We start from the raw sequence: 14,559 nt of genomic DNA on the forward strand, positions 1-14,559 counted from the left end.
GTGCGGCTATTAGTGTTAATGAGCGCAGCGTACACGTTGTCAATGGCAGGTCCGTTGCTGCTATAAAACGACAATGACAGTTACGGATATCGGATGCATAATTGGCTTTACTGTCCCTTAGACCCCTTCCGACAACAGTACGTGTTACACGTGGCGCCGTATTCCTGCGCAAAGACACTACCGCTGTACGAATTAACCCCGAGAAGCATCCACAGCCGTCATCGCCGACAATCGTTCAAGCTTCCGCGTGTTTCACAGGCCGTCCTTGAACGCAGTCCGTAGAGGTGCCAGCTGGCACGGTTGCATTTCGCGCGCTATCCGCCGATGGCTCCGTTGGAATTCAGGCTGACACGTATGGAGATTGTTTGCGCCGAACGATATACCTCTACCGTACTGGCAGTTTCAAGCATTAGGCTGCGCACTGGCATTACAGGAAAAGTTCGTCCGCGGGGGAAATACGTACGAAGTCGGAAGTTCAACGCTACTGCTACCAGCAAGGGGCAGGAGGCGCCGAGGCTAAGCACGTGCTTGCATGAAGCCAAACTTATAGAAAAGGAAATAGCCTTACACTTAACGATGGCGAAGTACCTGTCATGCCGGGTGAAAGTATAGAGTAGAGTAGTTTATACCGTGGAACTGCTCGTGGCACCGTGAGACGTATGGTAGGACCGAGCAACCACGCTGACGACTTTGAATTAAGTTAACCATACCTACGCAGCTGTCGCACTTCTATACCGCTACACTCGATACATCCGGCTCAATTAATGTATCTTTCGGTTTCGGTTTCGCTTTTGGCATTACCAATACCAGCGGTTGCTGCTGCGTATCACGAATACATACAATACCGTTATGGTTCCTTCAGGAGAAAGCGGTACTGAAACAACCTTGTGACTACCCAGCGGAAAAGTTCGCTGAAAGCTGCTAACAAACTTTGCGCCCCATGGACGAAGCAAAACACCTAGAGCGACTTTTCGCTGTGATTTCACACATTTTGATATACTTTTTTTCACAGTCTTAACTAGTATCGCAGTACCCTGCTCACAGAAGACAGTTTTCCTTGCTGCTTACTGTATATGTTTATGCCAAAGCGCAACAAGTTCACACTTCTCCAGAGTTAATGTAGACAGTTTGTAATAAAAACACATGATAAACGAAAACAGTTAATTTTTCGTATGCTCCCCTAGCTTATCGGCCATTTAGTGCACACGTGAACGTTGACGCATTTGTATAATGCTTCGCACAAGTTGTTGCGTTGGAGCAAGTTGTCAAGATTAGCTCGAAAGTGATGCAGTATAGATCACGTTCCATGTCACTGACAAGCAAGTAGGGAATGTTGTTTTCTTGCCTTTCTTCACTCGCCATCCTTCGACCCTTGGACTTCCATACGTGGGCCGTTACGCACAGAAGGCTGAGGAACCAGGCGATCCAAACCCAGGCGTGCTCTTGCGCGAATAACTGCATGAAGGTTCCTTCGTAGCAGTTAAGAAACACGTAGGACGGCAACACGCCGCTCAGCAGGCAAGGCTGCAAGCGGCGCTTGGCGCAGGTGGCAGCCAGGACGAGCATGGTCACGGGCCCGCTCAGCGCCAACGGGAGCGCCATCGAGAAGCCCTGAATCTTAATTCTGCAGGCAAAGACGCAGGCGCGGTAGGTGACGTAGCTTGCAGCCGCGTGGACGGCGCCGACGGCCACCGGGACTAGCCTGTTGCAAAGAGCATGCGGGTGTACAATACATACCGTTGGTTGTTATTCCTTTATCATTAACATTAAATGTTCGTATAAGGAGATATTGGCACCTGTCAGCTAGATGCACTGGATACTTTTTCGCAAGGTCTATATTATATTGTGATAATATTTTAGTGAGCATCGTTGTTTGAATGTTTATTTGTTAGGTGTCATTGTTGCTCGCATTATCGCTTTAAGTGCGTCTTTGTAATCTCGTCTTGTTATTTAGACTCTTGTAGGCGACAACGAAACTTTGTTGTAACTATGTCGTATATTGTTGTATGTTGCAACTGTATTTTGTATGTACCACCTGCTCAAGAGCCAAGGTGTACCCAGCGCCGCAATTTGTGCGCCAACATTTCCTTATATCTTGTCAATAAATAAATTTAAAAAAAAGGAATGAGGGCACATTAGTTCCCTAAGACCAATGAAGCTCCCCTGTGCAAAGGTCGGTGCAGAAGGTAATGACAGCAGGTTTTAAGATGCGATTTCTGCTGGTGGACTACCTCCAACAGAGTTCAACCAATAATACAGAATATTACGGTGCTTTATTGACAAAGTTAAAGCAAAACGTAAAAAAAAAGAAAAAAAGCAACGTCGAAAGGAAACCGCTCTAAAGAAGCAATGCTGTTGCATGACGATGCCTCGTCACTTATATTGTGTGAGACAATGGCAACACTGGCCTCTTTAGGGTTTCAAGTGATGCCCCATCCACCATAATCGCCCGACCTGGCTGCTTCTGACTATCATCTTTGCCCAAACCTCAAAAGAGTTCTAAAGTGACAAACATTTGGGAGTGTTGTGGAAGCAATTAATGCTGCAAATGAGTGGCTACACCAGCACCCAAAAGAATTTTATTTGGAGGGACTTGAGAAGGTCCAGGGCGGATGTCGCATGTGCACTAACTTTCGGGGACAATATGTAGAATAGTGGGGAAGTTACAGCTTCCTAGCTAAATTTTTTTCTGGGTAAGGCTCAATACTTATCAGCACCCCCTCGTATATATCAACAGCCCATAAAGCGTGGGCAAAATAAAGCGATATCTGGTGATATCCGGTATAGTTGCTGCATCGAAACATCGAGTATTGTCGTCATGAAACCGCCCTGCGAACCGAGTATTCGGACTACTTCACCGCTGTTTATTTTCTTTTTGTCATACTCACTGCAGCATGTACGGTTAATTAGCAGGCTAGAGCGCGATAGCTAGAGCCGAGATCTCTGCCTTCCTTCAATTAAGTTCTCTCTGTCTCTCTATCTCTATGGGCTGCGTGGCAACGCTCGGTTGCGTGTATACACATACAACGGTTAAATATGTAGAAAATTATTACGTCCAGAATCCTAATAAATTCACTGAAGTTGCGGAGAGCACATGCAGATTCGACAATGCACAAGCAAGTGTGGAATTCCGTTGCTATTTATCGAAAGCTCATGCTCCCTTGTAGATTCATTCATGCAGAATTCACTTCGCCCGATATGTGAATTACCACAAGACAGCGCAATTTCATATACAACACCCCGCCGACTCATACGTTGAGTTTGGACACGATCCATGTAAAATAAACTAATAAATAAATAAACGCGGGAATCTTCGCGTAGACAGCCATTCACTGTAATATCCATACTAACCGTGGGGTCCAGAAGACGTAATTCGTGCCGACCAACTCCTCCGTCTGCAACCCGCTGTCGACGTCCGTCCGCGCTTGAAGGAGCGGGAATTCGTGCGTCTGGAACGCTTCGTGGAACACGCCTATAACATCAGCTGCCCCTTCGAACGAGCTTCCCGCCAGTGCCAGCATGGTCACGAACGCGAGCAGCATCCGCCAGGGCACCAGGACCAGGGACACAAATACGCAGCACTGATCGAGGTCGCGCTTTAGCGAATGGAGTCTCGCGAGTCGAAACACGGGGGAGTTCTCGTCCGCGAAGCATTGCCACCAGGCGCAAGACGACAGAAGCAGCGCCACGACGAGGGTCGGCGTGCCGCCGGCTCCCACGGACCACAGAACGAGGCCCGTGCACTGCGCGAGCAGCGTGGAGACGTTGAGCACCATCGTTGGCGGCGACGTGTCCTTCTGAGAGAGCGCCTTGAGCAAGGCCGGGACGAAGGCCACGCTGCTGCAGACCATGGTGGCGCGCAGTGCGTCCAGTTCTGGCAGTGCTGCGAAGACTAGGAAGCCGAGGCCGACCACGTGCAGGCTCTCCAGGGCGAAGACCTGCGCAAGCGCATGCGCTCAGCGACGTTGGGAACACGCAAGCAGTTAAAGATGTGAAATGACAACTCTATTGAACCGAAACTACGAAGCCAACATAACCTAAAGATGAGGAAGGGTGTTGCTAGCTAAGGGCGGATCTAGCCTTGCAAATTCTGCCTGCAACTGCTCCGCCTGAGCGCCACTTACCCAGGGAAGTAGAGCCTAGAGCGCGCAGGTACGAATACAAGGGGAACTAACGGCGAGGACATATTTGAACCGAAGCGCATCATTCGCACAAAGGGCACGCCAACGGTGTCGCTTGCTCACGGTGCCATTATAGAAGTTACCGGCGAAATTTTTTTTTTTTCAACTGCGGCCACTCCGCATGTGTCAGAGGGAAATAGTTGAAGGGAGGGCAATGCGCAGGATCCCCTGTAGAGCCTCCTCAACATCCCAGCTTCAATGCCACGGAGAGAGAAGTGCAAGAAAAATGTACTGTGTAACTGCTGCACAACGCCAGTCTAGCCTGACTTCCATGGTTGAACTGTATCTTTGTTACGATCTGTTTCAGTTGCAAGGAAAGTCTGACTGAATTTACACTTGTTCGTAGATCATGTGAACGCACTTCCTAGTTCAACGACTAGAAAGCCCCCTGCTCGGATATAGTAATTAGCCTGTGCGTTTACATTTCACTTTTTTGCGGGAACATTCCGTTGAAGGACCAGTTTATGTAAATCGAATTTCCTGATGTTTGCTCCAGCTTGTCTTTTTTTTGTATGTGCACTTAAACCATGGCTACTAAAACAGCTGCGGGCAATTTTTCCACTGAGCCGGTAGAGTAAACCAAACTAATGTCGGTGTATTACTGTTCGCTTTTTGCGTTGCTAGTTCAAACAGTAGCAATTCTGACACTTATGCAATCAAGACGAATTCTAGAAGTTATGTACGAGAGGGGATCGGGTACATACCGGCGCTGGCCGTACCCATGGCTTCTTTAATTCACCGACTTATATTGGAAGTTGCATACGCAGACAGCTTTCTTTATAGGATATGTCGTGTAACACTGCCTTGTTGCAAATGCAGTTACTTATGGGAGAACGGTGTGCATGTTCTTTTGAATTGCCCTCTTTATGAACGACGAAGGACTGCTTTGAGATCAACGATGAACGGTATAAAAAGTATTTGAACCGTGAAACGATCCGTAAGCGCCAACAGAGCGCCGAAAGCTTTACTACGTTTTTTAAGATGGGTGACATTTATGCGGTTATTGACACCTAATTTTATTTTTTTCACTGTTTTCTATGTACATGATCTCGTGTACTTGTTTATTTTCATAATCATCTATTCAGTTATGATGCAAACCAGTATGTATGCAATTGCCTTTAGTTCGTCGTTTCTGTATTCATTGTGCTTCATTGTATTCATTGCTTCATTGTATTCGTTCAGCATTCGTTTGTGATTGGCGCCTATTTTGCATATTTCATCGTTTTCTTCAACCGCCGCTTTTTTTTTTCTTTGGCGAGACACTTATGTGCACATTGTACCAAGTGTCCTGTGGCACCCACTACATGCACGTTCACGCTAAGTGCTCGTCAGTGTGTGCGTGCATTTGCTCTTTTCTAATTTGTTCATGTAGTTTCTGTCTGTTCATTAGATTATCAAATGTTGTGAAAAAGCCGGTGACCAAAGTTACCAACATTTCCAATATCAATAACGCAGATGTCTCGGCCAGGCAGGTAAGGGCCCGCACGTACCCTCGCCCCTTCTCTCTTCCACCCTCTCTCTCATCATACCCCTATCATTGCTACCTAGCACTTCCGACGTCCTAAGGGTGACGTCCTAAGGTTGAGCTAGGTACTAGAATTAATTTCTACGCGCGGGTTATTGTTATAATAATATTTCGTCTCGGCTTCAATTTATAGTAAACGTCTACATAATGCAGTTACGATTGTTCTTGATTTATGCGAGATTGACAATTCTGCATTCCGCTGAGTTCGTCTTTCTGTATTTAGCGCAGTTTCAAAGGCGGCTTGTACGAAGTATCACTAGACGTTTTCAGAATTTCGTTTGCTTTAGCGCGCATTCGTTATATTTATGTCTAAATGAGATACTCATATTACACCTGTATGAAACGCGCTAATACAGTGTACATTTGAAATAATTCAAATCACGGCTTACCTACCAAGTAACCCACTGCGTGATTGCATTACCTACGGATCCATAGCGCCATCTGCCTTAAAGGATACGAGCTGTTTGGACACTACCGGCACAGGTGGCGCGAAGTTTTGAATGGCTTCTTTCAAATTTCAGAGGGACATGGCGAAGAATCAGGGAAGCCAAGGGACTCGATATTTTATAGTACCAAGCACATGAAGCCAACATACAATAAGGCCAAAGAAAGCACATGATAAAAAAAACACGAAAAAAAAACAATGCTGTTTAATTGAAATATTAAGGAGAAAAAGAAAATTAACGTGGAAGAAAAGACAACATGCCGCCGTAGGCAGCCGCGAACGCACAATCAACACATAACGCATGCGATGGTCTACCATATGGCTGAGGCCGCCCTCCAGCCCACTTTCTTAGGTATTTGTGCAACAAAATGAGTGCACCAAACCAACCCCTAGGAGTGTTAGCCAGCGCCACTGGCGGCCACGGCGGCGTATGTGGAGCCGTCCGTAGTGCCTAAACGTAAAGTGTTCAATAAACCCCCGTATACTAACTATAGTCCTCATGGCATATAAGCTGACAGAGTCGAGACCCTCGCTATGCAGTGGACGAGATCACGCGTTGTTTCACGTAAATTTATCTCCTGAGCCTCCCTCGCGAGAAGTGATTGCCGAAGCAAACGACGAACCCGAGCTGTAATGCTACAACGTGTCTCACGACGCAGCTGTCGTCAAGACTATGTACCGAAGTAAACCGATTATACAGTGAATAAACTGTCGATCGACTTCTTCCAGCCTTCCTCTAAACTTGTCCTTTTGTCTGAGTAATATCTGTAGGCCGCCTATTTACGAAGGTTTTCTTTCTATTTTTGTTGTTGTTATAGATGGCAAGTCTGCTACTGTCGGCATACTTGTTGGCCCGAAGGGTTCCACGTGGGCTGTTTACATACACTCTGCGCCGGTGGCTTTTACGAAAGCCTACTCATTCCTTATTGGCATGGTCCGACACACCGATCTGTGACTCATGAAACTGTGAAGAGACGATCGAGCACGTGTTGTGTTTCTGTAATCTTTATGTCATCGAAATTCTTCGGAGTGTGTTATACCGATTTTCAAACAGCAGACCATTTTCAAAGACAAAAATACTTGGACCATGGCCCTACGCGTCGCAGGCTTACAAAGTGACACGGGCATTGCTACGATTCATGAAATCGACTGGCGCCTCGGTGACCGATTGTGAAGTGTTAGACAACCGCACCTGTTCACACTGACCAGTACCTTCTTCCCTCTTTTTCCTTTCTTTCTTTTCATCCCTTTAAATCCATTCCCCCGTGCAGGGCAGCAAACCAGACGTGCGTCTGGTTGACCTCTCCGCCTTTCCTTTCTTCCGTTCCTCCTCCCCCTCCTCCTCCGTGCCGCTGCTGGTCTCAGAATTCGTCCGAGATGAACATGTTCTGAGCAGCGGCAGAGGAAATAGTGCGGCTTTAAAAACATATGCGCTGGCGTTACTAAATTGAGAAGGTTAACCAGTGTACTTAAAATTAGTTAGTTCTATAATGTGATTAGCCTTGCACGTAATGTCCGCCTATTCAAGTAGTCCTCCCGAAGAGGCGGAATTGCGTTATGTGACACAATTGACTTTTTTTTTTTTTTTTTACAAAAAGAAACTAGTTATAGACAGGCAGTTGAGCGTACATGGGTTTCGGTCGGGCTAACATCCACAATTTTTGCAGCAATGGAATTTTTTTTTTGAAAATATTAAGTTTCAATAGCAGGCATTGAATAAAAACACTGGGTGCTTGACAGGGGTCCCGGCCACATTATACAAATGCGGCAGTATAGAGCATACAAACAGTGTATACAGATCGCTAAACGTCAGAACAAATAAGGCCATTAACTTGACCGTGTTAGGAACGGGTTGGCGTTTCATCTCAGCGCTGCCATCCGTTGTTGCGGGTCGGAGATTATTCAGCCGCTGCTGCCAGTTTGTTGAGACTCGGGTAGCGTTTAGGCCGGTGATCCTTCAGCCAAAGGGATGAGTACGTCCAGGAGTAAGAGCGAGATAAAAAAAAGGGTTTATTTTATACTATTTACAGTGGCTCCAAATATGGAAGCCCACTCCATGGGGGAGCATGAAAGTCTCAGCTCACTACATGTCTGAGCACATATCAGAACAGTTCAGGACACACCACTGCACGCAAGGTGTCTCCTTATAAAACATCGGTCTTCCCTAGTTGACCCGACTAGGGAATCAGATGACCTTGATGCGGCCAATCAAACGGACCGTCTTGTTCGCTGAACTCCGCCTCCAATGTTGCACCTTCGAAGCAAGGACGAGGCAATCCGGAAACAGGGGGTTGACACTCCTTCCACGAAAGTCGGTGACCTGTTTCTTGCCCTCCGACGGTCATCTTGCCCGGGTCGGGAGAATGGCCTTTGCACTAATCCCCGCGTCTAATGAAGGGGGGCAAGCTTCGTGAGCTTCTTTGTCATCGCGTCCCAGCCGGTGTCGCGCCGCGTCGCCAAGTAGGCGGCTGCTGATGAAGGGGGTGGCATCGGGGGAAGCACCTAAAGAATGCGCACTGCCTATATAGTTGGGGCGCTTGTTTGCCCGTCTCGTCGGTGTCTGGCACTGTCGCCGTCTGGACGACGCTCATGAAAGGGCCTGCCTCAATGGGAAACAATCAAACAATGCGCCCGGCCGATTCGGGGCGCAACAACCGCCAGTGCTTATAAGTGACATTGCCACTGCCATGAGCTCGTGGTTGCTGTGCTTGGATGTACCTCTGCGACCGTTACCAGTTCGCCCGTATTCCAGCGTAATAAACCTCATTAAAAGATTTTATTATATACAGTCTCTATTTATTTTAAACATTCGTTTAAAATACGTTCCATTGAAACGTATCTGTGGACTTTGTATTAACTCTGACTAAATTTTCATAATGGGGTACTTACTAGAAAGAACGTCCTTGCACGAGGTATCCGCATGGCCTGGAACATCGATATCCGTACAGATCTGATAAATAGCAGCGCTTCCGGAATGAACATTGCGAACAGGATTGCCCACATCCAGGCTATCTGTTCCATTCGGTCGATGCCAGTCACGTACTCGCCGTCATCATCTAAAACTGATAAAGCACAAAAACGTATTCTTTAGTGCGTTTATTGGAGGTCCTGGTTTGGTGATGGTCATAACACGAAGTAACACGCGCATAAGCAATGTGAAACGATGCTGTTTTAAAGGCTTTCACTAGTAACCGTTATTATTTATAGCCTCGAGTCGTTTGATCCAGAGTGCCACACCGCTACTAGAAATGGTACACTTTTTAGTTGGACATCCTCGAAGGCAATAGGAAAAGCAGCGTACACGCTGAAACGGGTGCTAAATATACTTAAATACTAAATGAGATGTTCTTTAAAAGCATTTGTGCTAATATGACTGTAAAATGTTGCTCTCAATGGAGAAATTGAAAGTCATGAATTTTAATAATTTGAATTCCTTCACAAAATTGTATCGATGGTGACTTCGCACCAACGATGTTACAGTGACGTCATGGCTTTCGCTGCACTTTCGCATGCTTAGCCCGTTTTCGCGCATCGAAAAGATCCCGAAAGTTGCCAGATTGAGTCTTTTGCGTACTTTCGTATGCACAGCAATTTTTTTTTGTTGTTGTTGTTGTTGGGAAGAACTTAGCCGGCACAGAGCAGAAGTGGTCAAAATCTGTGTAGTCACGGAAGCGCTTGCGGGAAAATAAACATAGCGTCGACACGAGTCTTGTTTTCACCATTGAAGCTGTTTTTCTCGTGGTTTGCCGCAGACTTTGGGGCGCAACGAAAATTACCTCATTGCCTGATACGGCGGCATTTGGCCTACTTCAGGCCGAACAGGTAGCCGTTTCTAATCCGCTTGCCCCCTTAACGGGAAGTGAATGGTTTGGTAGACTTTAGGTTCGGTTTATCTCACTCCAGCAGCAAAGTTCAGGCGTTACATCTGTGGCGTGCTTGAGATTAGTTCTCGATATCGAGGGATGAAGGCCTAGCTTATGGTCACGCACAGGCGGCTCGCGATATCACTGCCACGGAACGATGGCGCCATCTGTTACCTCTATGGAAAAAAAAAAAATAACGCGAGCACTCCGCGCATATGGCATATGGCGCCACTGTTCCATTGCAGAGAAATTGCTATCTTTTGAGCCGACACTCACCTGCCATTGTCGTTGCTTCTGGCAGCATACGACAACATATGTGCCCCCTTCGCTCGTGCATGCATCAACGCTCGAATGCGTCAAACCAGTTTTTAAAAAAAGTCGCAGTTTCGCCCGAAAGGCGAACCATCGATTGCCATAGAAAATTAGTAGACATCTGTACGAAGTAAGGATGGTAGTATTACATGCCCCATTACGCGAAAATCCGTCGGTGTCGGCGTGACCGAAAGATGGTGACAAAAATGGTTCACGGTGCAAAGAGCAAAAACATCTAAAAAAATTCGTCGCAGTTTCACCCGAAAGGCGAAGCACCAATTGCGATAGCAAATTAGTGGAGAGCTATACGGAGTAAGGATAGTAGTGTTATCAGCTGTATAAACTTGGCCATGCAGCAGCACCAGCAACGCGCAGAACTGTTGTCGACGCCGGCGGTGTTTTTATATAAATACGTATTTGGTGCCGCAGCTAAACATCGCCTCCCCTCCCTCCCTCCCTCCCTCCTGTCCGTCCCCCCACTGCCTTTCGCGCGACGGAAAAAGGTGCGCTTGCTCTCTATATAGGAGGAAAGAGACGCTCAATTCTGCAGCCCTTCAGGGAGCACGGCGCAGAACGCGCGTTCGCTCCCGTGAATAAATGATTTTCACCACCACCACGCCGTGAAAGCGCGCGTCCCTCGCCCCCTTTCACTCGCACATACAGCGTCCGGAGCGCGGCGACGATTTAATCGCCGTTGACGTCATGCGGAACCTCACGGCGACGGCAGAAATCTTCTTTGGATTGTCCATATAATTGCTATCGCAGTAAAATGTTCGGACTGACGTCAGAATTATCATGGAGGTTCCTGTAAACAAAGTAAATTACGGCTTCGAAAGGAAAATATTGGTACATTTCGGTCTGGGTGCGAATCGAAGCCGGGTTCTCCGGGGTGCGAGACGAGTTCGCTTCCCCGACGCCACGGCGGCTCCACGATCCTGGCTGACTAAAGGTGTGCCTACTAGTGCAGACGTCATTGCACACGTCCGGTCGCAGCCATCTGGCTGACTAAAGGTGTGGCCTAGTGCGTGCGTCATCGGGCACGTGACGGCGCAGCCAATGGGGAGGAGGTGACGCGCCACGTCATGAGTGTATAAAATGAGCGCGTTCATGACGTTCCGAGGTCTATAAAAACGCTATAATGCTTTCGCATTTCCACACGTAAGCAGTCTTAAGTGTCTCTGCCGATTAAAAAAAAAATTTTCTACCTGACCCTCCCCCGTTCCCCAGTCTAGGGTAGCAAATAATATTTTCTGTGTTTGGTTAACCTCTCTGTCTCTCTCCTTTCTTTCATCTCTCTTTGTTCTCTCTTTCGTGGCGTTAGGCGATGGGCGATGATTACGTGCTTATACTGACGAACCTTGGGTGCGCGAGAATGGGGTACACTTGCGCCAAAACAGTACTCTTCCTGTAAAAAAAGAAAAAAAAAATTGAATACAGAACTTCATGTGCACGTCTTCACACTCACAACGTGCTAAGCACGAGGTCGCGGGATCGAATCCCGGCCACGGCGGCAGCATTTCGATGGGGGCGAATAGCGAAAACACCCGTGTACTTAGATTTAGGTGCACGTTAAAGAACCCCAGGTGTTGGAAATTATTCCGGGGTCCCCCACTACGGCGTGCCTCATAATGAGATCGTGGTTTTGGCTCGTAAAACCCAATAATAAATAAATAAATAATAAATAAATAAATAATAAATAAATAAATAATAAATAAATAATAAATAAATAAATAAATCATTTATTATCGTGCCCAGGAACAACCGTGAGGTCTAGGTGCTAGCGCACGTATACATAGAAAAAGAAATAGAGCAGGGGAATATCAGTGAAAAAAAAAACAATAAAAAATAACAATCTTGATAATAATAATAATAACAATAACATTATTATTATTATTATTATTATTATTATTATTATTATTATTATTATTATTATTATTATTATTATTATTATTATTATTATTATTATTATTATTATTATTATTATTATTATTGTACTTAAAACGTAGATCATGCAAGCCTGTCTACTTCCAGAGTGAATAATTTAAGGGAGATAACATTTAAAGCGTATCTCTTACAGTGAACACATTTCGCCATATATACGAAAGAGCTTTTCGTAAGCGAACTCGGCTGTACGAAGCCTGTACCAAAGTTATCTCAGCCTTGGTCGAACTTATTTGTCACCTTTATGAAGTGTTTCGTTATCCTTCGGCGTTACAACCGGAAACTTTAACTGGGAGACTCACACACTTCGAGGTTGCAGACCGTTCGTGTGCGGTTGAGACCCCTTCCACTGCGCAAGCCTTGGATCTGCGACGTCATCACCAGAAGTGTGGCCTTGGAAAGCACCGAGCCGCAGAGCACAACGGCGAAAGTGGTCACGTAGGCGAGCATCTTGGAACCCTTGAGGAGGATCGCCGTCGCGAATGACGTCACCGTTTCGTCCGTGTCTTCTGCAGGCGACTCCTTGAACAGCTGCATAACTGTGCCGGGCCGACCCGTGCTGCGTACGCCAACACCACGTGCAACCACATGAAACGCATCTCCGCCGTTTTCATTTCGCTTGAATTTAAAACAACGCAACGTGGGACAACGACAAAAAGGAAAGCACCCAATCACGTGTTGCGCTGTTATAAATTCAGACTAATCAACGAGGAAGCCCCAATTTTGACGTTATCATTTCTCATCTTGAACTAAGAGCTACGCAGACACATCAGGTCAGAAAATCCTACAAATTGATATTAACGGTCCTTTAAGAGTTCTTTATACGCACGCTGCTAACGCTATTATAAATTATTGAAGGTCCCTGGAGTCTTACCTTGTGCACGCTGCCAACACCAATACGTTTATTGAATAGCTCGTAAAGGGGTCCTGAGCCACCCCTCGGGCTTGGTGAAAAAACATAGTCCGCGGACAGTATACACTACTGTGAATATCTCACCCAAGTTTTGCAGTCGTGCACGGCGCGCGGAGCTCGCAAGCGTAGCGTGAAATCACCCTTTTTATCAAAAGCTTTCTTTTCAACAGAAGCCTGCTCCTCACTCTTTCCTGGACGCTTTATTTCGTAATATAGCAGATTCACATACGCGGATTCTATTGGTCAATAGATGACATCAATCAAGAATGGTGTTTGGATCAGTACGCTTCTTCATATACTGTTACTGTGTATATTTACTGACGAAGTTTAATAAACATGCTGACGCAAGCGATAACTTGCTTTCAAATGTCGATAATTACGTACTTCTGGAAGGAGCCGACAATCGTCTGTTCACGCTCGGCCGCGGCCGCCAGCGTAGGAAGTAAACTTTGGCCACCCGGCTTATCGGTGTCGTATAGCCGTCGGGTCTCGCTGATTTCGACTAGTTTTGAACGCTCAACAGGCCTCGAACCACGCGAAATTTAAGGTCCGACCACATTCATGCACGCTTGCTAGCGCGCGCTCACCCCTGGCCGCTCCTGGTTAGACGCCTCGTCAGACTTCGCTTCCTATGAGCTATTGCATAACGCTTCAAAACGTGCAAGTTGGATGTGGTTACTATCCGTCGGTCAAGCTGGTGTATAACAAAACCGGACCGTACCACAGTAGCACGGCTATAGACTGTAGCATATGAGCGCGAGCACGTACTCAAGCCTTGTCGTGCGCAAAGCAAACACTGCGCATACGCACTACAGTTGCATGTATAGCTGCGGTCTGCTACGTAGCGTTGATACCGCGGCCGCCGGGGGTTACCGCGACGAGTCCGCTGGGAGAGCGTAATGCGGCTCGCTGAGGACAACCGCGCTTGGCTTACGTTTGGCTAAAGTCGTTTGGCGCGTCGTATAGGCGCCAAGTTAGGACGTAGTGGCATCTACGTTAACATCCGAAATAAAATTTGAACTGCGCGACACGGTAGGCGTAGCGTTGTGGGCACGGCCCGCTCCGCCGTAGCTTTCGCAGGGCAAGACATTGAAGAAGGAGCGGAAGCACCGCGAAGGCGGTTTTTGATTGCCAATAACTCCGCTTCTGCTGAACGCATTGAAGTACTTTTTGCGGCAAAGTATTTCTGAAATAGCCTACTTTAACGCCAAACACAGTGCTTCACTTCGATAAAAAGTGGTTCAGGACCCATGTAAGACTCGTTACACACGCAATCTCAGTACCACTACGATATGCCTTAGAGATTTTTTAATGACGCATTCGTCCCCAAGACCAATCTTAACCGCCCTTAGATGTTGCTTATGACGTTTCCAACAGAA

General features: G+C 46.8%; 1 protein-coding gene across 1 annotated transcript in view; it reads right to left on the reverse strand.

Moving 5' to 3' along the window:
• Positions 1–14,559, reverse strand: part of LOC119442525 (chitin synthase chs-2-like) — a 79,774-nt gene that overhangs the window by 21,266 nt on the left and 43,949 nt on the right. The window contains 4 exon segments of the mRNA XM_037707434.2: positions 1,346–1,702; positions 3,352–3,938; positions 9,041–9,213; positions 12,570–12,826. Of these exon segments, the coding sequence (XP_037563362.1) occupies positions 1,346–1,702; positions 3,352–3,938; positions 9,041–9,213; positions 12,570–12,826 (1,374 nt within the window).

Source organism: Dermacentor silvarum, chromosome 2 (genome assembly GCF_013339745.2).
Source record: "Dermacentor silvarum isolate Dsil-2018 chromosome 2, BIME_Dsil_1.4, whole genome shotgun sequence".
Lineage (NCBI taxonomy): Eukaryota > Metazoa > Arthropoda > Arachnida > Ixodida > Ixodidae > Dermacentor > Dermacentor silvarum.